The following is a 27,002-nucleotide window of genomic DNA, read 5'->3' on the forward strand; positions in this document are numbered from 1 at the left end:
AGAGAGAGAGAGAGAGAGAGAGAGAGAGAGAGAGAGAGAGAGAGAGCTGAGCTACGTTAGCAAACCTATCTCTTCGTCTTCCTCTTCTCCCTGTCCCTATCCCCCTGCTCTCTTTCCCCTTTTCCTCCTCCTGTAGATCAGCCGCGAACAACTAGACCAGTAGCAGTTCCTGAGTACAGAAACTCCTTGCAAAACTCCTGGGGCTCCTGCCCTCTCCTGCAATTCCTTTCATTCCCAAAGTGCTTGAACTATACAGGCGCCCTCCCTATCCCCCTCCCATTTCTTCTTGGGGTTTTAGAAAGGGGAGGGAAGTCTGGACGGGAGCGGGGGGGGGGGGGGGGGGGAAGGGGATCGGTGGGCTGGGCCAGACTGGAGTAGTGATTCTCAGTCAAAGGGATGGAGGGCGGGCTTGGGGCTGCCAGGAGACGCGTTTGATTGGTTTCTGACCTGCAGTCCGTTTGTCAGTTTCGCCTTGTGGGGGTCAGTGGGTGGGGGGAGGGAATGGAGGGGGCCTCCTGGTGCCTCTCAGCCGGCCCTCTGACGGGATGAAGCGTTTAGGGGCATGCGAGCTCTTCGCCTTTGATTAAAGCCCCTCGTCTGCCTTCAGTCTGAAGGCTGGGCACCGAGGAGGACGGATCAGAGGGACCTGACCTGGCTTGGCCATTCATTGGAGAGGGAGAAGAAAAAGGAAAGAGGCAGACAAGGAAAGAAACTACTACCACTAACTAGCGCCCCCCCCCAAAAAAAAAAAATAGATTTTTTTCTCTCTCCCTCCCTGATGGCTATGTAACAATCATCCCTGTGGGTAGGTGGAAGGGACGAAGTGGGTAGAAAATTTCAGCTTCGTGGGTGCAGGTTACAGTTGTGGACTCTGATCGATCCTGGAGATGGAGCGTTGGTCCACAAGGTGGAAAACGAAAAGGTGGCTTTGGGACTCCACGATAACCATCTTCGTCGTAATAGCTTTCATCTTCCAAGCTGCAGAGGTCAGAGGAGGTAAGAGACAGAAGGGAGTTTGGTTAGCAGGGTGGGCTATGGATATTTATTCCTCTCCTCAAATTGAGCTAAAGCCCATATTGTAACTGCGGCGGGAGGACATCAAATGGAATTGGGGATGGGGGGGAGGGAAAGGGAGTACAGGAGAAAGGAGTAGTGTGGAGCAAAGAAAGAACTGTCAGAAAACCAGCCGGGATGCTCCTTGTTTACTTTTTAGACCAGCTGTCTCCACCTAGGATGACCATTTCATAAATCTCTAGGTGCTTTGAAAGACTGTCTTAGGGACACAACGAATTGGATGAAGTTTTTATTTCAGATGTGTTTCTTTGAACACTTTGGCGGTTCACACTGAAAATAATTTAAAGTTCTCGTATGTACTTGTGTGTGTGTGTGTGTGTGTGTGTGTGTGTGTGTGTGTGTGTATGAGAGAGAGAGAGAGAGAGAGAGAGAGAGAGAGAGAGAGAGAGAGAGAGAGAGAGAGAGAGAGAGTTTCCCATGGAGTTTGATAACTTTCTCTGTGACAAATAAAGTAAGGAAAAAGTGTTTCCATTTGGTGGTATGAGACAGGTGGAGGGAGGCTGAAAGAGTATATATATTCAGACTCTTCCAGATTCAGGAAAATGGCATTTAGAGAAAACTTAAATGGAAATGATTTTACAAGATTCCTGAAGGCTAAATTAAAAAGGACTTAAACAAACAAAACTTATGTTCCCATACTGAATAGTGTCCACTCAAAAACTTTACGATCTTTCCTCTACTATTAATTAAACCATCAGCCTCATACTCCTAATCCTCCAATATTGGAGGTGCACTTTTTTCAGAAAATGATGAAATTCCTCAGGAAATTGGGACTGGGGGTGAGGGTGAGGAGGAAGCATGAGTAGGATAGTGAAGGGGAGGGGGGTACATTGAGGTGGTGAGGGGGAGGAGGAGAGGTAAGGAAAAGTTCCTACGTGGCAAAACCAACAATCCAGTGACAGGACCTACTCAGAACACTTCAGCCTTGTCTATGTAGAAGGAAACGAGAGCTATGTCCCTCCCCCTCACTCTCCCGCCCCCCTCCCCAGCTCCCCTCCTTTTCCCTGGCAGGAGTGGTCCGTTAGGTGTCCTTGGACCTGGCTAGCAGGGTTCTCAGTTCCTCGTATGTAGTTAAGTGAGAGTTGATTCCAACAGAGGGCAGATAGCAAAGAGAGAAATCCCAAACTTTTTTGGGGGGAGAGGGAGAAGGAGGCTGGGAGAGGGTAGGAAGATAGTCCCGAGAAGGTGAGAAGGACGGAAAAATAAGAAGGATCAGCCCGGAAGGCTGCCCTTGCCCACATCCCCGGAGTAGGGAGAAGCACGTGTAGGAGATGCAACTTAAAAGGAAGATTTCAGGGCTCCAGGAGAAACCTGGGATCCTGACAGAGGGATCTTGGCTGTCATAACGTTGCGTTCCCACAAGCAATGCCCAACTGTTGGATTCTTGGGAGATGCCCGGGCTGCACTCCGTTAAACAGATTTGAAATGTAGCTCTGCATATATAGGCATCTGTATATCTAAATATAAATACGTATATACATGCATTCATACATGAACTCACGATTTGGTTCATTGCCTCCGACTCCATTTGGTTACTATGGAGTGCGGTGTATCATTCCCCTGGAGTTAAAGAGATTAGGCTTTGGTGAATACAGCTTTTGGCTAGAAAGAGAGACTTGAGATCTTCCAAAGGAAATTTTACAAAGACTGAAGAGACTTTCTCCATCATCGTGCCACATTTTCAATAAAAAACGTAATGGAGAAAATTTTAGCAGCTTGGACCGTCAAAGTTTCCCTTCGGGGTTCTGTACCTGGTCATCTGTTGGATACTGTCAGAGCAGTTAGCAGCTCTGCCCCCTGCTGGTTTTATTTACCAATTAGGGTTGAGGCGTCTAACTCTTTTGAATGAGCTCTTATTAAGTCAGTGTAAGGAGGGTCATATAGGAGAATTTGGAACTCAACTCAACTAAGGCATTCACGACAGATCTTTTCCCTCCCACTCCCCATCCCACTATGTGGTCTAGGATACCACAAATTACAGTCTTTGATTAAACAGAAAGATTTCATGAAAGCAGGCAACCAAGCCTTTTTCTCCCCTTATAAAAACACAGCTGAAATATAAGATCTGGCCACATTTTTGTGTCAATTCTGGGATAGTTAAACTGAAGACACATGTGCTTATTTATTCTATTTAGACTTCATTTTCTTTGTCAAGTTCTAAGATTAGAGTGAAAATTAGTTTTTCAAAATCCTCTTATCTTTCCTCCCCACTTCCCCTCTTTACCTACTTAGAGAAGCACACCTTCTGCCTACAGTCTCAGTGAGAAATTTATTAAATAGAGAGGGGACTTGTCTATTTTTGCAAAGCAGATAAATTTAAGAAATAGAAAATTACAGGGTTCGGATTTAGTGGGCTTTCTGTCACTCAATGAAATGTCTTGAAGTTAACATAATACTTTAGTGGTTTGGGATATGATTTTTCTATTGATTTTCCAGTTACTAGTTATTAATTTTCTAAAATAATATATATACTTTATACTTACCTCCTCATAATCTTTTAGTCAGACATCTCTTTTAAACAAATATTCAAAGATAACAAAGTAGTCATTAATGTCTGAACCACATTTACTAAATAAATAGCAATGAAAAAGTAAACCAGTGTTGGTGAAAGGATAGATATCCTGGTGGGCAATGCTAATGTTAGCCTTTGGATTTTGAGCTCAAGTCAAAATGGGAGAATTGTACACCACCTTTTAATAGAAATACTGTGACAGCATCATTGTCAGCAACCTTATTGCTAAACTTGAGTAAATTTTAGAACAGTGGATGTCTTCTTATAACTTGTAAGGCCTTTTTAAACTGTTGCTTTGGTGATTTTTTAATATTTAAAAAATAAAAACATATTGAAGAGCTTCTTGTGTAAGATCAAGCAATGTTTTTTTTTTTTAAATGTTCCTTAGGAACCCAAGGTTCCTTACAGTATTATAGAAAGGTCTGGGGAAAAGAGATCCATGGACGATATATGCTATGAATTTCTTTTTCTTTTTTTTTTTTTAGTTGTAGTTCTAATTTTCTATTTACTAACTTTTTTACTTCACAATTTGTTATTCCATCCTTTTTAGGGATTTCAAAAAATATGATCATGTTTTATTTCAGAATACTAAAGTCCATCCTGATATTTACTTGTAGTTTTGGCAAAGCTATGTAGGTAAAGTTACAGCAGTGATTCATCACACACACACACACACACACACACACACACACACACAAGTTGTTTTTGTCATTCTTCTGTTCCTGTATATATATATATGTATGTGTGTGTGTCCTTTGCAGAAAATGAAAAATTAAGTTCATAGTTATCAATTGAATCTTGCCTATAGCTTTTCAAATAATGTATGACTTGGTTTTATATTTATTACATCATCATGTCAAGTTACACAATTTCATCTTTCATTTATATATATACATATGTTAAATTTATCAGCCGGTAGTAATGGAAAATAGTGGGACTAAGTCAATTTCTTGTTTATTAGGATGATAATCTTCACAGGTTAGATAGTTATGAACCGTCACTCATTAAAATAAAAAATATATGAAAAACTAAGCTTATTAAATTTATGAGATTTCTCCCAAAAAAAATATATGCATAAATCCTGCTAAAGGATTTTGTCTCTGCTGAAAGTTTTTTTTTTTTTTTTTGAGTCCCAGGGATCAGCAGGTGAAATGGTCCTGTCTTCTTCAGAATATATACATACATGTCTATGTGCACATATATACACATCTATGATCCATATACATATATACCCATATATACGTGCACACACACAAATATATATATATTCTGATCTTGCTAAGAACTTCAGAAGTTTGCTTAATAAGAATTCAGTTGAGATCATGATCATAATTTGAATTATCAATGCCATATATACTAGAGAATATTCATGCTACCTCTTTCCCACTATTTTTCTTCCAACCAAATATTGACATGATCTTGTTATAGATGAGAAATGAAGCCAAATTGATTGCTTATTTAAAGCACATAGTTATATAGATTGGCACAGTTACATTCAGCAGTGTGCATACAGAATAAATATATTATAGGCCATTTCACTCCAAAATGTCCTGTCAATAAGCTCTTAAACGAAATATTTGTAGTCAATTATGACTCAATATTTTTAATACCTTAGTCCTTAACTTTAGCTCAAGCAAAAGCTATAAATAGTTATTGAGAACCTATTATATGCAAAGCACCATGACTATTTTAACAAATATACAAAATAAATGTTGAAGAAAATATGAAATCTAATAAATAAATATGAAATATAAAATTATACATAAACGCATAAGTACACATTTCTTAGAAATTGTTTGATCCCAGCAAGGCTACAGTTAAAATAAGAAAACCACAACATTGTTGCAGCTAAGCTATTCCTAAACTACACTGACACAAACATGACTCCTTTTCAGATTGGGGGTTAGGATTTCTCTCTACCAAAAAAGACTAAGAAGTTGGCTTTCTTTTTTCAGTAAAGCTTTCTCCTTTTCTGAGGGAAAAAAAATCCCCTTAACACTGGTTAATTTACTGAGGTGCTGCCTAGTTAGTAATAATGAGCATACTCAAATTAAATCAAGCTTAGGAGACATGGGCAGTATTAAAAAGCAGAGTCTTTCAAAGAGAAAAGAGACTTGCCTTTTGGATGTTGAGATGAGAAAATGAGCTTCTTCTCCCACCCCCTTCTTTATTGGCTTGATTAACAGAGATAGGTATCTGAAATATTATTAGAAATCAGATTTTTAAATACATAGTTAAAATGTGAAATTTAATAAAAAGATCTGATTCACTCAGAGAATTCTATGTTTTTAAATGCAAAAGGGCTGACTGGCCTAATACTTATACTGTATGGGTGAGGGGACAATGTGGGGGAATATGAAACTAAGAAACAGACCTAGGTTCATTTCCAAGCACTTACTACTTGTGTGACTTTGGAGAGTCATTTAACTTCTCCTGTCCAGGTAGTTCAGTGGACAAGAAGAACTATTGTATCCTGGTCTAAAGATATTTATTAGAGGAGTGGCCCTGGAAAAGTCCCTTAATTTTTATGTGCCTTCATTTCCTCTTTTATAAAATGGGGATAAAATAACACCTAACTTCCTTGATTGTAAGGATAAAATGAAAGTATAAAATGCTTTGAAAATATTAAAATGATATATATTCTACAATTACTCATCACCACCATCATCATCATCCTATTTCCGCTATCAAATGATGGGGTTAGATTTGATGACTTGTAAGATTCCTTCCAGTTATAAAATTATGATTTTTTGCATTCTGTGAAATTTGGAAAAATAAGCCTATTTGCATTATTTGTGCAATTTATAAGGGAAAAAATGAACTGAGGTGTAAATTTCAGGTCTACCACATGGCACCTGTGTCACTTTAGCAAATTACTGAATATCTCTGGTCTTATGTTCTTCCTCGGTAAAATGAGGAGATTGGATTTGATGATAGACAACTAAGAGACACAAAGAACAGAGCTTTGGGCCTGAAGTCAGGAAGAACTGAATTATATTCTGACTTCCAAAACTCACTAGCTATAATCTGGTAAGCCACTTAGCCACTGCCTGCCTCAGTTTCTTCAGATGTGAAATGGAGAAAATTATTCCTTGAGGTTGCTATAAAGAGCAAATAGGATAATATTTATAATGCTTTTAATACAGTATACAGTAAATAATAGATACTTTATAAATGCTTTCTTAAATTATCTCCAATATCCATTATTGTTCTAAAGCTAGAAACTGTGAAACCAATATTCTGGTTTTATGAACAACATATCTGAAATGCCCATGTGTGTGTATGTTTGCACTTGGATGCCCAAATCATAACTAAATTTATTCTAAGAAGACAAAACAAGGCCTAAAATCTAATTTAAAAAATCTATGGGAACCATAAAAATGAAAGCTATTTAGAATCATTCATATGACTATTTTTTCTATGTGTTATGCATATTTCTATTTTGCCACACAAAAGAATTTTAATATATTTTCTAATTTTTAATATGTCTACCAATGTGTTTCTAAAAGATTGTGTTGTTGCTGAGTCATTCCAGTTTTGTACAAATTCTTCATGATTCCATTTGGGGTTTTCTTGGCAAAGATATTTTTCCTGTTCATTTTGCAGATAAAAAAACTAAAGCAGAGTTAAAAGTGACTTACTTAGGGTCACACAGCCATTAAGTTCCAGATTGAACTTGGGTCCCATACTCTATTTACTTGGCTACATAGCTACCAGTAAAAGATTGTATTGTAACTAAATAAAATGTATTTTATTATGTTTACTCATAAATTTTCTAATAATCTTAGATTAGATTCAATATATAATATGCACAGTTAGCTTCAATACCTCCTTATAGTTAAAAAGATGCTTTAAAATAATCTTTAAGCAGGTATTTATTTATTTTATCCTGTGAATAAAGCACTGTGTGAAGTACTTGGTGAGATTAAAGTTTAGATTAAGGTATGATTTAGACCCTTATGAAACTTAGTCTTATTAGGGTATAATTCAAAATCATAGCTAAGTACATTATATTATACTACATGTATCAGAAAAGTCTTAAATGAATTGTTATGTTAAATCCAGCATGAGTCAGATTCTTAGGGACTGAAGTCAAGGATACATAGAGGGAATGATATATAAGTGTACCTGTTAACATTTAATTTATTCAAGACTTTTTTTTTTTTACTTACTCTCTTTCAATAAGATGTCATGTTATTTGCAACACTGATGATAACCAGCATCTAACCAATATTTCCTGTTGTGGGATTTTTAGAAAATGATGATAAAGGGAATTAATCTCTCACTTTTCAGTTTCACAATATTTTACAGGAAATCATTTCCAAGAGCCTGTATTTCTATCACTGGTGAATTTCCGTCAAAAGTAACAACCTCATTATTCTTAGAACAAAATATAAGGTCTCAAAGAGGAATAATTAATATTAATACCTAATGATATCAGATAATTCAGTCATACAAAAAAATCTATAATAAGTAATTTAAAAAAATAATCCTCTGTTATGTGTACGTTAGCATAGTAAGGGGGTACAATTTCAAAAGAGAAGAAAATGATGATAATCATTATCAAGTTATTTCATAATACATTTAATAAATACTTGTTGACTGGTTACTTAATAATAACTAGCATTTCTATAGCCTTTAAAATTTGAAAAAAAAATTGCATAAGTATCTTATTTTTTTTTCCCTAATGACACCTCCCTGAAGGAAGTTCAGAGGCTACATGGAACATAGGAAAATAACCATTTTGCAAGTTGGCTTTCATTTTTTACTCTTGCCTTTCATTCATTTCCTACTGGGAAAACATGATCTGAGGTAGGGTGTGGTAAGACTAAATGACATTTTTCATTTTGACCATAAAGTTTTGCTCCTTAGGCAAGAAAAGTATATGCAGATATTCTAAAGAGGTGCTGTGTTTCTTTCATCCTATCATACAGGATGGCAGAATTTTAGAACTCTGTGTTAGGGGATAGCTAAAGTGTATCAAATAGCAGCTCAGAATTGAGACATTTTCTTCTAATTGTAACTTATGATTTCATCCAAACCCTTAGTGTTTTTCAAAGTCTCCTGCTATTTTGGAATGCATCTGAATTACAACTTCACGAACAATTAGTTTTAAAGATCTTTATTTCACCTATGTGCAAAACATGATAATCCTAGCTATCTATAACCAGTTTTCTACCCCTTTCCCAGTCCTCTGCTTTTAGCATCAACAGAACTCGACTTGGTTATTAATATTTTCTAAAAAGAGCCAAGAAAAAGAAAGAAAAAAGCAATTAAAAAACCCATGTTTGCTATTTCTCAGGTGAAGTCTTTAGCCTACTACTTCTTTTGGCTACTGCTTCTTTTGCCATTGGCCGATTACCAGACCTGGTGTTATCTAGTAAACTAAACTCTTTGCTTGCTGTGCATGGAATTAGAGACAGTGCCATTAATTTAAGAGAAAGAGCACAGAGAAAAGAAAGGTTATCATATTTCACAGTAAGAGACCAGCTTAAATGTGACTGGACAATTGAGAACTAAAACAAACCTGTGTAAAAGTACTTTAGTACAATCATCTTTTGCAATCCTTTCAAACCCTCCTTTTTTCCTTAAAAAGTATTTCTTTCTTATTTTGACCAAATTTCATTGCTTTTGAATGGCTTTGTACAGTGCAGGCAAATGAAGGTCTCTATTCATAAAACTTGTACAGTGCAGAGAGTGTCAGAGGAAGCTTCCTCTGTTTGACTAGTAAGCTGGCATCCGGACTTGAATGATCCTTGAGCTCTAAGAGGTAGCTTCTTTCCACATGCAGATTTTTATATTTGAATGATGACCAGAAGAGTACCAGTCACATCCAGTGACAAAGCTGACAAAATGTCCCTATATGCTTTTTGTATATAGACGTTACCCAGACCAGAAAGCTCTTAATATTAATGCAGCATGTGGCCTTATACTGATCCCTTTTTCCCCTTTTTAATGAAATTCTTCTATACGGAGAAATTTATTGCTTTAAGACTGTCTGAAGCAAATCTCAAAATGATCTCAAAGAGAAGATGCTGGTTCTAGTCCATCTATTTCAAAGAAATAAGAACAAATTCAGCAGTAGTTTATGCATGTCTAGTTATTAGACAGCAGGCTGACTGGCTGGCTGCCTTTTCCCTTTTCCTACCAGTCAAACATCCATCCAGGTGACATCTGGTGAAGTAGGGAAAGATGGAAAACTAAGAGCAACCTCATCCTAATCTTCTTAAAGGATCTACAATCCATTCTTTTCCTTTATCCATTCTTTCTTTAAAGAAGAATCCGATGATAGAATTCCTCTAGTTTTCTTCATCTAGAAAAAAGTTTTTCATATAAAATTGACTCCTCTGTATTGGATAACTTCTAACATGCTGGTTTTTTTTAAAGGCAATAAATGAAAAGAGGAAAAAAGCAGCAAAACAAAAATAAAACTAACTGTGAATACCATTACTTTCCTTGATTTTTAAAATCAATAAATGACAGAAAAATTAATTCAAAGAATACAAAACATGTATATATATACACTTGTGTGTGTATATACATTTGTGTGTGGGGGAGTGAGAGCAAGGAAGAGAGGAGGAAAAAGAGAGAGAGAGAGAGAGAGAGAGAGGAGAGAGAGAGAGAGAGAGAGAGAGAGAAGAAAGGAAGGAGGGAGGGAAACTGGTAGATCTGGTAGATAATATATTGGGATTGAAATGAGTAAGACTACTTGAATTAAAATTCAAATTAACACTAGCTCTATGATCCTGATTAAGTCATTTGTTTTTCTTAATGGTACCTTACAGCTTTCTAAAGTATATCTGCTTAATCAGAAAGCACATATTTGAATCCTATCATTGACAATTACTTGTGAGACTTGAGCAAGACATTTGACTTTTCTAGGTCTCAGGTTACTTATCTATAAAGTATGGTACAGAGAAAAGAATTCTGCTTCCAAAGTCAAATTACTTGGAGTCAAATTCTCCCTTTTTTAACTTATTCAACTTTTCTTTGATTCAATTTCTTCACCTGTACCAGGTAACTTTTTAGGTGTCTTCTACCTCTAGATCTATTATCCAATGGAAGTATTGAATTAATGACCCATCAAATTTAAGTATTGAATTAAGGTCCCATCAAATTCTCAAACTATGATCTCTGATCAAAGATAGTAAAGATCTTCATTGTTAGATGTTAGAGTAAGATTGTTTCAATTTGAGGCAATCACAGATTTAACATGTATAAATGTGACTATGTTTATTTATGTTGTTGTGTTATATAATCATAGTAACATAATCAAATAAAATGAGGTAGTGTCTTTGATAGGGCACTGGACTTGGAGTTGAAACCTTACCTCAGGTCCTTGATTACTGTGTGACCCTGGGCTTCTACTCTCTTAGACTGTTTCTTCATTTGTAAAATGAGGTTAATAATGGTATCTATCTCATAGAGTTGCTATGAGGACCAAATATAATAACACATTTAAATTACTTCATAAACCTTAAACCATAATATAATTGCTATTTTTATTGTTTTCATTGTTATTACTTTAATTATATGATGTTTTGAGATTTACAAATTGCTTTATTTTCATTATTTCATTTGTTATTGAAAGGCATATGTTAATCTTTACATATACTGTGTATTTTATCTTTAACATTTGTTAATAATATATAATAAAAATCCTTTTTGTTATTTTTTTACTGAGGAAATTACAGTTAAGTGATTTGCCCAGGGTCACACAGTTAGGAAGTGTTAAGTGTCTGAGGCTAGATTTGAATTCAGGTTCTCCTGACTTCAGGACTACTGCTTTATCCACTGCTCCATCTAGAAGTCCCATATAACATAAATCTTGAGAAGTATTGTTGTATCATAGGAAGCCTTAGAGTCAGAAAAATCTGGTTTTAACATCTGACTGAAGCACATACTATGTGACTGAACAAGTCTCTAGCATTTCATTTAACCTCATACATTTCTAAGAGCTAGCGCTTTCCTAGGTGCCCACAACACCCCTATAAGAGAAGAAACAGAGATATTGACATCATTGGTAGAACAAGTCCCTCATTAGGAGCTCTGTATCTTAATAAAATCATAGGGTTTTTAAAAATCAAATAACTTTAATTTGCAGAGCAAGTGTTACTCTGTGCTGATAGAAATTTATTTTCTTTTTGTTATTTTCCTATAACAAATATATGAAATCCAATTCAAGGAAAGAAGATAGGAGTCTTTATATTCTCTTTTATTTTCCATTTTTTAAACTTAAAATAAATTAATAGTAAATACACACAGTACATTTGTATTCCTCTATTGATACATAATTACTTTATCAAACAGTAGTACAAATATTTCTAGTGAGAAAAAAGTAAATTTTATGGCTAATATTCAAATTTCGTTTGAATGATATTACTTTTTTTGAGATTAGTACAGGTTTTAAAGATGTTCTAAAAAATGAGCATCTTTGTTGCTATTTTGCTACTCAATTGAATTAAACCTATGGATGTAGTCTCCACCACAATGGATGCTATTACTCATCTAAGGGATTATTTATAAAGTACCATGTGCCAAATCGTAAAGGCCAAAAATCTCATGAAACATCAAATCAAATTCTACTTTTAGATAGTGTCCAATGAAATAAGGAACCATAAAGCATATATGGTAGTAGAGATTTATCTTTTGTGTAATAAAAATAATTATAATTGCTGGTACTTATATAACGTTTGAAGGCTTTAAAAATATTTACAAGTATTAAACTCATTTTATCCTTTCTACAACCCTGAGAGATAGGTGTTATTAATGCCCCTGTTTTATAGATAAAGAAACCAAGAAATATGGAAGTTAAGTAACTTGATTAAGGTTACAGAAAAGCGCCTGATTCTGGATTTCTTTTTGTTTCTCACCCTAGGTCTAACCCTCTAAACACTGTGATCTAATAAGATATTGATTTCTTGATAAGGAAATCAAAATAATGAAATTCAAAGTGATTTGCATAGGTACATATTATATTTAGAGACAATATTATCACACTAGAATGCCTTGAAAGGATAGTTCATGTATAATGAACAGTGACGACATATATATATCTATATATATATATCTATATATATAATTTTATTTTAATGCTATTCACCAGAATTTTAAATAAAACATATTCACAGTGTATGTTATTTTCAACATTATATCAAAAATCAATAATGTTACTGAAATTTAAAAAGTATAAGTAAATGCTGTGATCCTTTTTCATGTAGTAATTATATATCTTAAAACTCTACAATTGAATCCTTGCTCATCTAAGACCAAACATCATGACCATCATCCACAAGAAGAATCCTGACATGGATATGTGTATCCTTTCATGACACTGTTAGTGACTGATACCTTTATTTTTCTCTAATGGTTCACAATCTTAAATATCGGAATGATGCATTACCTACTCCTTTGGAAAGAAACTGTAATATACTAAGACATCAGGGAAAAAAAATGCAACTTACAGTCTTAGTTCACTAAATCATATATAATTCATCTTCAAAATTGGAATAATGTGCTTATTTTATGTAATGCTATGAGGAACAAATTTTACAACAGACATTTGGGAATAAATTCAAAGCAACTCTTTGACTTATTTTTTATCTATGTATTTTTCCTTTTATACATGAATTGTAACTGTCCTCCAGATGGATATATTATTTCCTTGGCAATAAAAATATGACTAATGACATTCAGTCAGGGTAGTGTAGGAAAAAGCAACAACAACAAAAAAAAAAAAAACAAACAAAACAAACAAAACACTGTATCTGGTAATATAACTTTGAATCCCAGTTCTGCTATTTGCAAGCTAAAGGCGAAGTCATTTAACTGCTTTAGACCTATACATATCAGGCCCTCTGCTAAATACTTTACAAATATTGTCTCATTTGATCCTCCTAGCAAATCCCAATCTTACAAAGGATTGGATATAAGCATTATCCCAATCTTACAAAGGAAGAACTGAGGGAAAGAAATATTAAGTGACTTTCCCAGATTCACAGGCTGATAATTTCCAAGGCTGGATCTGAACTTGTCTTCCTGACATCCTGACATAGAATAAATTCTATCTACTATGCTACTACCATACTCTACCATTCTCACCCTTTCCTTCTCCTTCTCCTCCTTCCATCTCCTTCTGAATGTTTAAATTATGTCTGTGTCTCTTCCATTCCATTTCTCCTTCCCTTTCCCTTTCCTTCCCCATCTTTCTTCCCTTTCTTCCCCCCTCCCCGCTCTCTGCACAGGCTCTATATAAATGCTTATTTGCTTCCTTATAATGTCCCTTCCAGCAGTAAATCAGTGATTGATGATCTTGATCCTATCATTCCTTTCAGCTATACATTTTATGAATTATAACATGTTGAATCTAACAATATGATAGATTTTGTCAAAGTCAATATATGCATATACATATAATATAGGAAATCCTAACTACTATACTGTGTCTCTCAAAATCAATGGACTTTTATGAAACATGTGTAACATAACAGTGAAGGATAATTGCTTAACAACTGGGCAAGCATTATCTAGAAGTGAGATTAAGATTGGAATTCTTATGAGGGTCAGTATAGGCCTCTTCACAGCCAGGAAAGGAAATGGTAATTTTGAGAGTGTCAGTAGTAGCTGAGCAGAATGGAAATTGCATTAAGAGGAGTAGCCCAAACAGGTCCAGATAGTGGAAGAATCAAAATTTGGAAACTAAACACAGAAGGCCTGGACAGTCACACTAGGAGATAGGCTGTTAAAAGAAGAAATTCCTATTTTTCTTTGGTTGTCTTTTGACTGAGGTATGAAATGTGACTATCATATTACCTTGATAGTAAGCTCCTTGAAGGCAGGTAGTTTTGTTTTTTCCTTGTATTTCCCATCCCTAAACACATTGTTTGCCACATATTAAGTATTTAATGAAGGCTTATTTGATAGTTGTTTGATTTTTTTTTCTTTTTTGGGGAGGCAATTAGGGTTAAATGACTTACCCAGGGTCACACAGTTAGTAAATATCAAGTATTTAAAGATGGATTTGAACTGAGATGCTCCTGACTCCAGGACCAGTGCTCTATCCACTGCCCTATCTAGCTGCTCTCTGTTATTTGAATTTTTAAAGAAGGGAACTTCCTAAGAGGAATGGGAATTGGATATCACTGTAATTGGGTTATCTTGTATATTCTATAAAATTTGTCATTTTATGTAGTGAATTTCTTGCTTCAGCTAAGAATATAAATATACAATATTTCTATAGCTCTCTTGCCTCCATTAAAGTACTACTCTTATACCTAGGAATTATGGCAAGTGACCCCAGAGACTCTAAAACTATGCTAGTGGAGCAAAGCTCATGCAGGATTTACCAGGTTAGAAAGGCACAAAGTATTGGCAGAGTGATGGATTGTGTATTTGTTGCCTGAGGACCAGCATAGTAACATCAAAGGAAGCTTAGACTAAAAGTTAAAAAATTATTTAGCAATAGCTCCTCTCTAAGTCATAAAATAACTTCAGTGAATGCTTACTCATGTGGCTATTTCTAGTTGTACTGATCTGTATCTTGCCCTTGGACCCAAGAGGCTCTGGAACATAGAGTGAGGCTGGTGATTTTGAATAGTCTTCCCTCCCTTAAATCCAATTCACTTGCAAATCATGACTTCACCTTCTCGAACACCTTCAACAATGAAGGACAAACTGACCCATGCTGACCAAATTGCAGATCCTTAGCATACTGACACATTGCATTTTACAGATGAAAAATCTAATTTTCAAGATCACAAATTATCTGTCCTTGAGTTGACTGTAGTTCTCCTGTACTTATCCTAGGTCATTATATCCTTTTATGATGAATCTTCACATAGACTTTAGCTAATGTTCTTGAGGCTTTCCTCTAAGTTTTTTTTAATACATCATAAGTACCATTGATTATCTTCACTCTTGCCAATGACTTGACTTTCTTTTTTCTTCCCCCCCCCAAATTTCCTGGATTATATATTTTGATTCACTTATTATTCATAAATCCCCAATATAAAATATGCCTAAAGGAATCTGTGATCTGTGATCGAGTTCCTTTCAATGCTTCAGATCACAAATTATCCAGGAATAAGTCATCATTGGTAATATGCCACAGGCTACTTATGTGCATCATTCTTATGTCTATTATTCTTTGGTCCACCCACAATTTCAAATCTTTACATGTTTCCATTTCCAGAATCCACAATCAACAATCTCTAATCAATATTAATAAGTGACTTTTGAAACTGTTTTAATTTTCTAAATGAAATCCTGCCTTTTCTCTTTCATCTTAAATCTATCATATTACAGTATCTATCCAAGACATAGTATATAACACATATATAATATGTACAGCATAGATTATTTACACTTAATATATGTAACATATATGTATGACACATCTATAATCTATGCTGAATATTTGTATATGTAATATTCACATCCATAATATCATATGTCATTCATTGGTATAAGAAATGCCTTTGTGAAGAAAATTCTTCTGCTAAGGCAGGTGTGAATTTGTTTTGTGAATTATAGTCTTAGAAGTTGTGATAGTCTGTTTAGCGGCACTGAAAAGTTAAGTGATTTATTCAGGGTTACATAGCCAGTTTGTATCAAAGGCAATATTTGAATCCATGTCTTTCTGACTCCAAGACTAGCTCTCTATCAATAGCACCATGATGCTTCTCTTTCATATACAAATACACATAAATCGATACATACAAATACACTCATGTGGTTAGGCAGGAAAGCATGTATTTAGCCAGACAAGAAGCATAAATACATACTGTTGGACTAACTCAATGGATTTTTCATCAAAAAAGCATATTATTGGCTAGACAAAAGATAAAGTTAATCAATTTTTTTTGTGATATACAAGGAGGCAAAAATTGAATTTAGAGGCAGATTCTATTGTACTTCAGTACTTGATGCTGTAAACCTAATAACTTTCATAAATAATAACATCTGGAAGATCTTACCATCCAAGTGGTGCTCTTTCAAAAATCTCCAGTGAAAATACATATGCTTATTTTTGATGAATGATATATTATTGGGCCCTCTTGTCCATCTATATAACTTGAGAATACAGAGCTATATGTTATAGGGATAAAGCCCATTCTACCAATGACCCAGAATTAATATCATTATTACTAGCATTTACTATGTAGCCTTTTCCCCTTTATTTTCCCTTTATTTTATTTACATTGGTAAATGTCATTTGTCATTATATAGTCTTTTCTGATTCTAAAACTGAATCTGTGAATCTCTGCATCAGTTCACAAATTTGGATAAAGATCTTTTAAAAGAGTTTCTGAAAATAATGGTTTATTTTAATAATTGAAATAGAATGGATAATTACAGAAATAATTTAAACAGTTAAAGAGAAAAAGAGAACATTTCTGCCTTATCTGGAAATTTTTATTGATAGCATGTTATAATTTTTTCAATTGCCTCAATTCTTCACTTTATGTGTGACACTCCCACTATGTTTTTAGTTCCTGACTACCAAAGCCTTAGGCACATTAATTTAAAAAAGAACACTCTGTGTGTCTTTCATCTACTGACCTAAAGTGCTAGCATTACTTGAAAATGAGAAATGACATAGAGTCTAGTGCTGAATTCCAAAAACAGCCTTGCCACTCCCAATTCACTGTACAATAATGAAGTGGTTAGGACTCTTGGGAAGAAGATGGGGGTGTGGAGTTAGAGCTCAGGGACAGGAAGGCAACTGTAGGAGATTGGAATCTGCCCAGGAACTACATGAGGGTGTCTGTTTTCAAAGATAGTTTATTTAATGTCCCTAACTCAAAAGCTTTAGTGTAGGATATAGAGTCATGTGACCCTTTCTAGACCATGAAACAAATCAGAATAAGAAAAATTAAAAGTCAAATTGCAGAAGTATATCATAATTGATTTAAATGAGAATAAAAAAATTCTTGTCATTACCTATTAGTATATGTAACTATAACATTGATTTCTTATATAATCAGGCATACATCCAATGCATTTTGGTGATTTTATTTCTACCAATGTACAAAGACAGGTCCTTTAGTTTTAAAACTTTTTGAAGATTTGGTTTGTTTTCTGAAACTGTACGTTTTATTTGTATTAATGCCAATAGGAGGAGCACTCTGTTAAGTGAAATTAAATTCTTAAGTTTCCAAAAATCCAGGCTAATGTTCTTCCTGCATTTTTAAGCTAAACCACAATTTAATACCAAGCAGTGCTTCAATACAATGTGTGGTATAATAATCAAAAGCTTTAATATTCTCCAAGATGTCAGTCAAAAGGCTGGCTTATGAGAAGTTTTATTTTTATTTTATTCAATAATTTATTGTTAAGTGGAGAAACAAATATCATTAAATAGTAAACTAAATTCTAATTGAAGATGTAAATTAACTGTAACACTATTTGGAAAATATTCTGTAAGTAATAGCAGCTATGAAAAAATTTCTGTGCTCTGGAATAGTCATTACCTTTTAAGTAGACTTTTAAGATTGCTTAAGGCAATGTGTGTGAATTGTCAGATTCTTTCATTATGTGCTTTCCTTTGAATACAAAGATGACACAGGTGCTCAGGGAATCTCATCAACTATACTGAATTAAGACAACAACAATAACACATTCAGGAGATTAAAACCAAGGGGAGGAAGATGGGATGAATATAAAAGTATAGCTTGAGAGTAGTCTTCTAGGATCATGAACTTTAAAGCTCAAAATGAACTGAAATTGGAAAATAATGTTAAGGGTGAACATCAATCAACAAGCATTTATTGAATGCTTATTATATATGAAAGGTACAGTTCTAAATGTTGGTGCAGACAAAGACAAAACAAAACATTATCACTGTTTTCTAGGAGCTTATATTCTAATAGGGAAGATAACATCTTGGTACATGTAGAGATATATGTAAAGATGAAAGGTAACTTTAGTGGGAAAGGCACTAGTAGCTGATGACTTTGGAAAAGGCTTCCTGATCTAATTCTAATTTTTTTTGATCTAATTCTTGAAGAAAGTGAGGGATTCTGAAGGCAAAAATGAAAATAAGAATTTTCTGGCAAAATTGTGGAGATAAAAGATGATGTATGGTATGCGAGGTAAAGCACCTTGACCATTCTGGCTAGTCTATACAACATATGAAAAAGAGTAACATGTAAGAATGTTGGGAAAATGGATAGTGTCCTAGTTGTAAAAGCTTGGAATGGTTCACAGAATACTTTATAGTTCATCCTATAAATACCAGGGAGCCAGGAGCATTTGAATATGGGGGATCAGATGGAGGATGATGATAAAGTCACACTTAAACATTAGGAAAACCATTATTCCAGTTATATGGAGGGTATATATTAGAGAAAAAAGCTATGTGGAAGGGAGACTAATTGAAAGTCCATCACAGTAGTCCAGGCAAGGAATTATAAGGGCCTCAACTAGGAAGGTGTCTGTGTAGCAAAAGAATTGACAAAAGTGACTGCTAAGCCATATTCAGTGATCTTTGAAAGATGCTACTACTACTGATGAAGTACCAGTTTGTGAGAGAGCAATTTGGAATGTGAAAAATCCATGGCAGCATTATCATAATCACAAGGGCCCTTTATTATTGTGAAAAGGCTCATGGCAAAATCAAAATGATTAAACTGTGGATTGTGAGGGAAGGGGGTTATTTAAAGGTCAGAGGGAAGAGAGTGAAGGGAGGTAAGGGTAGGATCTAGAGAATCAGGGAGACTTTAGGGAGGGTTCTAGTTGAAGACAGACTCACATGTGTATTGTGTCTATGTCAGTAACTGCAAGATAGGATACCCAGTAGCAAGTTATAGTAATCCAGGATAATGAAGATACTTTGTTCATAAAGGTTATTTGTAGCATGAGAATGTGTCTAGTGCACCTGTTCAGGGAAGAGGGATCTCTCATCTGATTTGGTGAATTGAGTAGGTCTTAGATATGATAAGACAATTACAAGAATTTGGCTTCCCTTTGTGTGTGATATGGTTGACCATGGGAACAGGATGGACTAGGTTATAGTTCACATCATTCTTGACAATGGAGTCTGGATGGACTGTTTAGAGCTCTTATCACTACTGCTACTGCTGTTACTACTAATTACTATCATTACTACTACTACTACTACCACTATGGCCACCACCACTACTACTACAACTACTACTGCCACTTCTACTACTATTCCTAGTCCTACTTCTACTCTTTCTATTACACTAACACTTAGATAGCTCTTACTATGTTTCAGATGTTGTGCTAAACACTTTCCAAATATTCTCATTTAAGAATGAAAATAATACAAATATTCTCATTTGTTGTTCACAACAATCCTGAGAAGTAGATGTTATTATTATCCTAATTTTAGAATTGAGGAAATGAGACAAATAGAGATTAGTTGATTTGTGAAAGGTCACAAATCTAGTAAGTATCTGAGGCTGGATTTAAACTTGAATGTTCTTGACTTCAGGCCAAGTTCACTCTTTTTGTTACCTAACTGAACTGCCTATGATAATCACAAGAATCTATGTAACATGTTAAGTTTTGAAGACCACTCTATAACTATCATATCATTTTTATGTTTATAATGGCCCTGGGTAGTAAGTGCTAAAATTTTTACTTTATAGATGAGGAAAATGAGACACTCACTGAGAAATTAAGAAATTCACTGAGAGTCACAAAATTATCAAGTATCTGGAGCAGGATTTGATCTTTGGTCTTCCTGATTCTTGGTCTAATACATTATTCACTGTGACACCCAGATACCAAAAGAGAAGAGGTATTGCTAAAAAAAAATTAAATAATAAAAAAGAAAATATTATCTTTATTTTTTATAAAAAGAACAAAACAAAGTCTACAAACTGTAGAGTGCTGAACTTAATTTTGATTTCTAGCAAAAACATAGAACACAGAATTAGAAATTTTTGCCAAGCATCTAAAAAAGGAATGATGATTATAAGAAGTCAACATAGACTTCTATGATTCTATCTGATCAAGATAAGAATAAGAATTCTAGAATAAGAATCAAGAATAAGAAACTAGTCTTTTTTCTCTTCTCTTCTTTTTTTTTTTTTTAAACAATGACAACAGAAACAGGATTATTAAACTGGTAAATGAGGAGAGTATTGTGTTTATAGTTTATAGATTTTATCAAAGTTGCTAACAAAGTATTTCGGGCTATCCTTTTGGAGAAGATCAAGAACTATGAATTAGTATAAATAGGTCAATTCAGTATTAGCTATATGGCTATTTTCAAAGAGTAATTGTTAATGATTTGATATCATTGTGACAGGAAGCTTTCAGAGGAGAACCCCCAATGATCTGTGTTGTGTGCTATTTGTTCTTATCAATGACTTGGGTTATGGTGTTGTGCCACAGTTCTCCTAAATGGTCCTGCCTCAGTTTTCCCAAATGGTCCTGACTTAGTTTCCCTAAATTGTTCTGCTTCAGTTCCTTGAATTGTTCTGTCTCAATCCCCTTGGTTGCAACCCTCTTTCTTGTTCATTAAGACTGATATAATTAGGAGATCTGTCCATATTCCAAAAGAGTCATAAACTGTAAATGTATAATCTCAGATAAGGGAAGATCTACTTCACACATCCTGGCTCCCAAGTCCTCCTAAGTATTCAGAATTTGTGGTCCTCACCCCCCCATCCTGTCAGAACTGGATTGATGGTCTGTTTCCTGGAAATTCCCATGCTCACCAATGATCTGGACTCAGAGAAAGAGAGAGAGAGAGAGAGAAAGAGAGAGAGAGAGAGAGAGAGAGAGAGAGAGAAGAGAGAGAGAGAGAGAGAGTCAGAGAGAGAGAGCCAGAACCAGAGAGAGACAGAGAGAGACACAGAGAGACACAGAGAGACAGAGACAGAGATAGAGAGACAGAGAGCCCGGGGAGGGGGGAGGGAGGAGAAGACAGAGAGAGAGAGAGATAGAGACAAAGAAAGAAAGAGAGACAGAGAGACGGGGAGGGAGGGAGGGAGAGAGAGAGAGAGAGAGAGAGAGAGAGAGAGAGAGAGAGAGAGAGAGAGAGAGAGAGAGAGAGAAAGAGAAAGGGAAGGAGGGAGGGGGAGAGACAGACAGACAGACAGACAGAGACATACAGAGAGAGACAGAGAGAGAGAGAGAGACACTCAACACTCAAATACACAGACATAGACACAGACAGACATACAGAGACAGAGAGACAGGGAGAGATAGAGAGAGAGAAAGAGAAATAGAAACAGAAGGACATAGACAGAGAAAGATGGAGATAGAAACAGAGTGAGAAAAAGAGAGAGAGAAACAGAAAATTCAACAATAACAAAAAAGTATAGTTTAAAGACATTAATTTTATGTATTTGTGATCCCTCTGTAGTTGAAGCCATAGAAGCAGCTCACTAATTGAGAGACCTTTAGAATTTTTTTGAGTTTGGAAATTCTATTCATGAGGTTATTTAAAATGAAGTCATATGATTAGTTACTACTGATTATCACCAAATTGCCAATTCAGTAATCTACATTTTCAATCATGTGTAGAATCCATAATGCAACATCAAATACCTTTTAAATTTTTGGATCATTAAGAGGAGTGAAAAATCTAAAATGAGTTTCTGGTGTTTCAGTTAGCATTTGGTAAAGCTGCTTCAGGCAACTTCTCCCACATCCTGTGCTTATGAAGCAGAACTTTTAAACATACATACAAGACTTTACATCATTTCAAATAAATTCTGTCTGGTCAGCTTTAGTCTGTCACCACAGCTTTACTGAAATATTTTTAAGATCCTGATTCTTCCATTTATTGTATGAGCTATCCCTCTGATTTTTCTATCCTCCAAGTCATGAATTTTAATGCTAAATAGTAGAACCAAGGTCACATCTCTGTGACATCCTACTAGAGAAGTCAACTCATTTCTTTTCCATTCCAAGTATTTGTTTCTACAATGTGTTTAGGATATAGCAAATGTGAGGTTATAGAAATCAGCCTATGTCCTTTAGGACTAGTTTTCTCCTGAGGATAGTGAAGGAATCCATTAATTGATGCTTTTTCGTTTTACAATAAAAAAATTCTTGAATTAGAGTTCTTTAGCTTTCTGTAAAGTTAAATCATGAAACATTCATGTAAAAGAGAGGATTAGAATAATAACTGTGGCTGTAATACCATCGGTTTATGGTATTCTTAGGAAAGGAAATTCCTTCTACTAATACAGGTCTGTTACTTCTTTGCCGTTTACATTCTTAGACAGTTAGAGCACTGGGGAATTATGTGACTTGCCTAGGATCACACAGTCAGTTTGTATCAGGCTAGACCCTGGATTTTTCCTGTAGCAAAGGCAACCTTTAATCTTTTTTTTTTAATCAATTTTTTTTTAATTTCATCAAATCTTTTTATTTACAAAACCTATGCAGGGGTAATTTATCAATATTGACCTTGCAAAACCTTCTGTTCCAGATTTTTCCACTCTTTCCTCTAACCCTCTCCCCTAGATAGCAAGTAGTCCAATACATGCTAAACATGTAAAAATATATATATTAAATCCAATATATGTATACATATTTATACAATTATCTTTTTAAAAAAATTTATAATAACTTTTTATTGACAGAACCCATGCCAGGGTAATTTTTTACAGCATTATCCCTTGCACTCACTTCTGTTCTGATTTTTCCCCTCTCTCCCTCCACCCCCTCCCCTAGATGGCAAGCACTCCTATAGTTAAATAGGTTACAGTATATCCTAGATACAATATATGTGTGCAGAACCGAACAGTTCTCTTGTTGCACAGGGAGAATTGGATTCAGAAGGTATAAATAACCTGGGAAGAAAAACAAAAATGCAAGCAGTTTACATTCATTTCCCAGTGTTCTTTCTTTGGGTGTAGCTGCTTCTATCCATCATTGATCAATTGGAACTGAGTTAGAGCTTCTCTTTGTCAAAGAAATCCACTTCCATCAGAATACATCTTCATACAGTATTGTTGTTGAGGTATATAATGATCTCCTGGTTTTGCTCATTTCACTCAGCACCAGTTCATGTAAGTCTCTCCAAGCCTCTCTGTATTCATCCTGTTGGTCATTTCTTACAGAACAATAATATTCCATAACATTTATATACCACAATTTACCCAACCATTCTCCAATTGATGGGCATCCACTCATTTTCCATTTTCTAGCCACTACAAACAGGGCTGCCACAAACATTTTGGCACATACAGGTCCCTTTCCCTTTTGTAGTATCTCTTTGGGGTATAAGCCCAGTAGCAGCACTGCTGGATCAAAGGGTATGCACAGTTTGATAACTTTTTGGGCATAATTCCAGATTGCTCTCCAGAATGGTTGGATTTGTTCACAACTCCACCAATAATGCATCAGTGTCCCAGTTTTCCTGCATCCCCTCCAACATTCATTATTATTTTTTTCTGTCATCTTAGCCGATCTGACAGGTGTGTAGTGGTATCTCAGAGTTGTCTTAATTTGCATTTCTCTGATCAATAGTGATTTGGAACACTTTTTCATATGAGTGGTAATAGTTTCAATTTCATCATCTGAAAATTGTCTGTTCATATCCTTTGACCATTTATCAATTGGAGAATGGCTTGATTTCTTATAAATTAGAGTCAATTCTCTATTTATTTGGGAAACGAGGCCTTTATCAGAACCTTTAACTGTGAAGATGTTTTCCCAGTTTGTTGCTTCCCTTCTAATCTTGTTTGCATTAGTTTTGTTTGTACATAGGCTTTTTAATTTGATATCATCAAAATTTTCTATTTTGTCATCAGTAATGGTCTCTAGTTCATCTTTGGTCACAAATTTCTTCCTCTTCTACAAATCTGAGAGATAAACTATCCTATGTTCCTCTAATTTATTTATAATCTCGTTCTTTATGCCTAAATCATGGACCCATTTTGATCTTATCTTGGTATACGGTGTTAAGGGTGGGTCCATGCCTAATTTGGCAGCCTTTTATCTACTTTATCATTTTGTCTCTCTCTAGTGCCTTAATAATGAATTTATATATTATTCTTCTTCAAAATAAGAAGAAATTGCTTAAGTGGCCCATTCTGTATTTGCCCTGATATCCTGACACTCTAAGTAGTAGATATGAAGGTTGGTTTAGGGTCAACAGAGAAAAACTTTCTGACCCCTTAAATGTATTCAGAAAAAGACTCCACATCTATGATTTATGCATAGCTTGTAACATGTCCATTGTTGAAAGGAAACCAAAGCAGAAAATGTAAATCAGATGTAAGGCAGATGATAAGTTCTGTCTATTAAATGAAATAAAGATGTAAAGGACATTGCAAATTTGAAAGTACTATAGCTACATTAATTATTTTTCTGAGTTTTTCTGAGAAACTTCATGAAATTTCCTAGAAGATACTTATATTATAAGTCTGGGACTCATCAGTTCTCCTTTCAAAGTTCAGTTTCATTGCCCTCTCCTCTATAAGCCTTTCCTGATGTTTCCAGTATTTAGTAGTCTATCCTTCCAAATTAGGGGAGAGGGAATAAAGATTTGTTAATTAGCTACTATGTTCTAGTGACTATGCTAACCACTTTACAAATATTATCTCATTTGATCCTTGTAACAACCGTGGGAGGTAGGTACCATTACTACATTTTTTTAGTTGAGGAAAGGAACACAGAGACTAAGTGACTTGTTTAGGATTAAGTCTGAGGTTGAATTGGATCAGATTTTCCTGACTCCAGGCTCAGCTGGCTTTTCACTGTGTACCTCACAACAGCATATATATTTTATATTTAATGATCTGCATATGTACTGTTTTTTAATAGAAGAATATAAGCTATTTGAGGTCAGGGATTTTTCTGTTTTTGACTTTTTATTTATTTACTTTGGTTACCTGGCATATAGTGTGTGAGAGAGAATAGATGCTTAATGAATGAGTTGAATTAGATTGCTAAATTTTCTTAGCCTTCCAATGAAGATAGTTTTAATAAAAATAGAAAAGTATTATTAAATTAACACAAGTGAATGTATAGTTAAAATGATCAATTTAATATTAGATCATATATAATCAATAGAGATATATAATATAAATTAATATTAATGATACAAATATTAAAAATAATAACAGCTAATATATAGAACTTTAAAATTTTCAAAGTACCTTATATCTGTTATCTCATTTGATTCTCACAACTACCAACAGTTAAGATACAAGCTTTTAGGCCAAATGATTAAGCATGATAAATACAATAATGATAATTATTTTACATTTACATGGTTCTTTTAGGTTTAAAAAGTGTTTTAGTTACAAGTCTGTCAAGCAGAAAGAATAAATATTATTATCTATATTTTATAAATGGTGAAACTACAGGTCAGAGATTTACAATCCAGTGGCCACTAACAGGCTCCATCCCAATATTGATCAGCATAGAAGTTTTGACTCTCTCTATTTTCCCATTGTGGGGCATTTCGTTCATCCTTAGGTAGTTTGGTAGCCATCCACTCACAAGAACTCACAATATTAGTGTGGGACTTAGAGCAGATAACAAATCAACTTTAGTCTTAGTGTAACAGCTCAGAATCCCTAAACCTTGAACAAGTCATTTAAACAAGGTTACACAATAAGTGCCAGATCTAGGATTCCATATTACATGTTCTGACATCAAGCCCAATTCTATTTTCTACAACATATTGAGTACTCTTTTCAACAGGTCTCCTTTTGTACTATGGAATTATTTTCTCTTGGGTGTTTCAAAGAATATGTGAATATAATGGACATAATAAAATTTTAAAAGCAGTTTCAAAGTTTGTATCATCAAAAAAAGAACACTTATGTAGTGATGTAGTTTTATGGGTACAAAACAAATCTCTAATCATTTTAACATACAAATGTTTAAAATGACATATATACATATTCGAATACATTTACATTTATTATAATACATTTTGCAATTGATGGCAAGTATAATTAGGTGTTGATAAATACTCCTCTAATCCTTATTGCTAGGAGAAGATAAGGTTTGGGGTAGTGTATTATTTGAGTTTAGGGATTCTGAGCTGTTACACTAAGACTAAAGTTGATTTGTTATCTGCTCTAAGTCCCACACTAATATTGTGAGTTCTTGTGAGTGGATGGCTACCAAACTACCTAAGGATGAACGAAATGCCCCACAATGGGAAAATAGAGAGAGTCAAAACTTCTATGCTGATCAATATTGGGATGGAGCCTGTTAGTGGCCACTGGATTGTAATCCAGACTGTAATCTGGATAAGATAAGGAGACCCAATCTCAAGATAAATAAAATTAAATTTAAAAAAATGTAAAATACAATTTTTTTAAAAAAAGTATTATTAATCAACTCTTCTTTGTTGAGGAGTTGTGAAAAGTTATAGTGATGACATTTCCCTGGATTTTTAAAACTAGCCCTAGCCTTAGCTATATAGTCAGTATTGATGTTGTCGTGTAGAGAAAATTCAATATATCCC

The 27,002-nt window shown here is 34.7% G+C and overlaps 1 protein-coding gene across 4 annotated transcripts in view; it reads left to right on the forward strand.

Moving 5' to 3' along the window:
* Positions 1-529: 529 nt before the first annotated feature.
* Positions 530-27,002, forward strand: part of COL11A1 (collagen type XI alpha 1 chain) — a 264,657-nt gene continuing 238,184 nt past the window's right edge. For all 4 annotated transcript variants that reach the window (XM_051993218.1, XM_051993221.1, XM_051993219.1 and 1 more), the window contains exon 1: positions 530-996. In XM_051993218.1, coding sequence (XP_051849178.1) covers positions 888-996 — 109 coding nt within the window. In that variant the 5' untranslated portion in view covers positions 530-887. The remainder of the gene's footprint in view (positions 997-27,002) is intronic.

The sequence above is a fragment of the Antechinus flavipes genome, chromosome 4 (genome assembly GCF_016432865.1).
Source record: "Antechinus flavipes isolate AdamAnt ecotype Samford, QLD, Australia chromosome 4, AdamAnt_v2, whole genome shotgun sequence".
In the NCBI taxonomy this organism is placed as follows: Eukaryota; Metazoa; Chordata; class Mammalia; order Dasyuromorphia; family Dasyuridae; genus Antechinus; species Antechinus flavipes.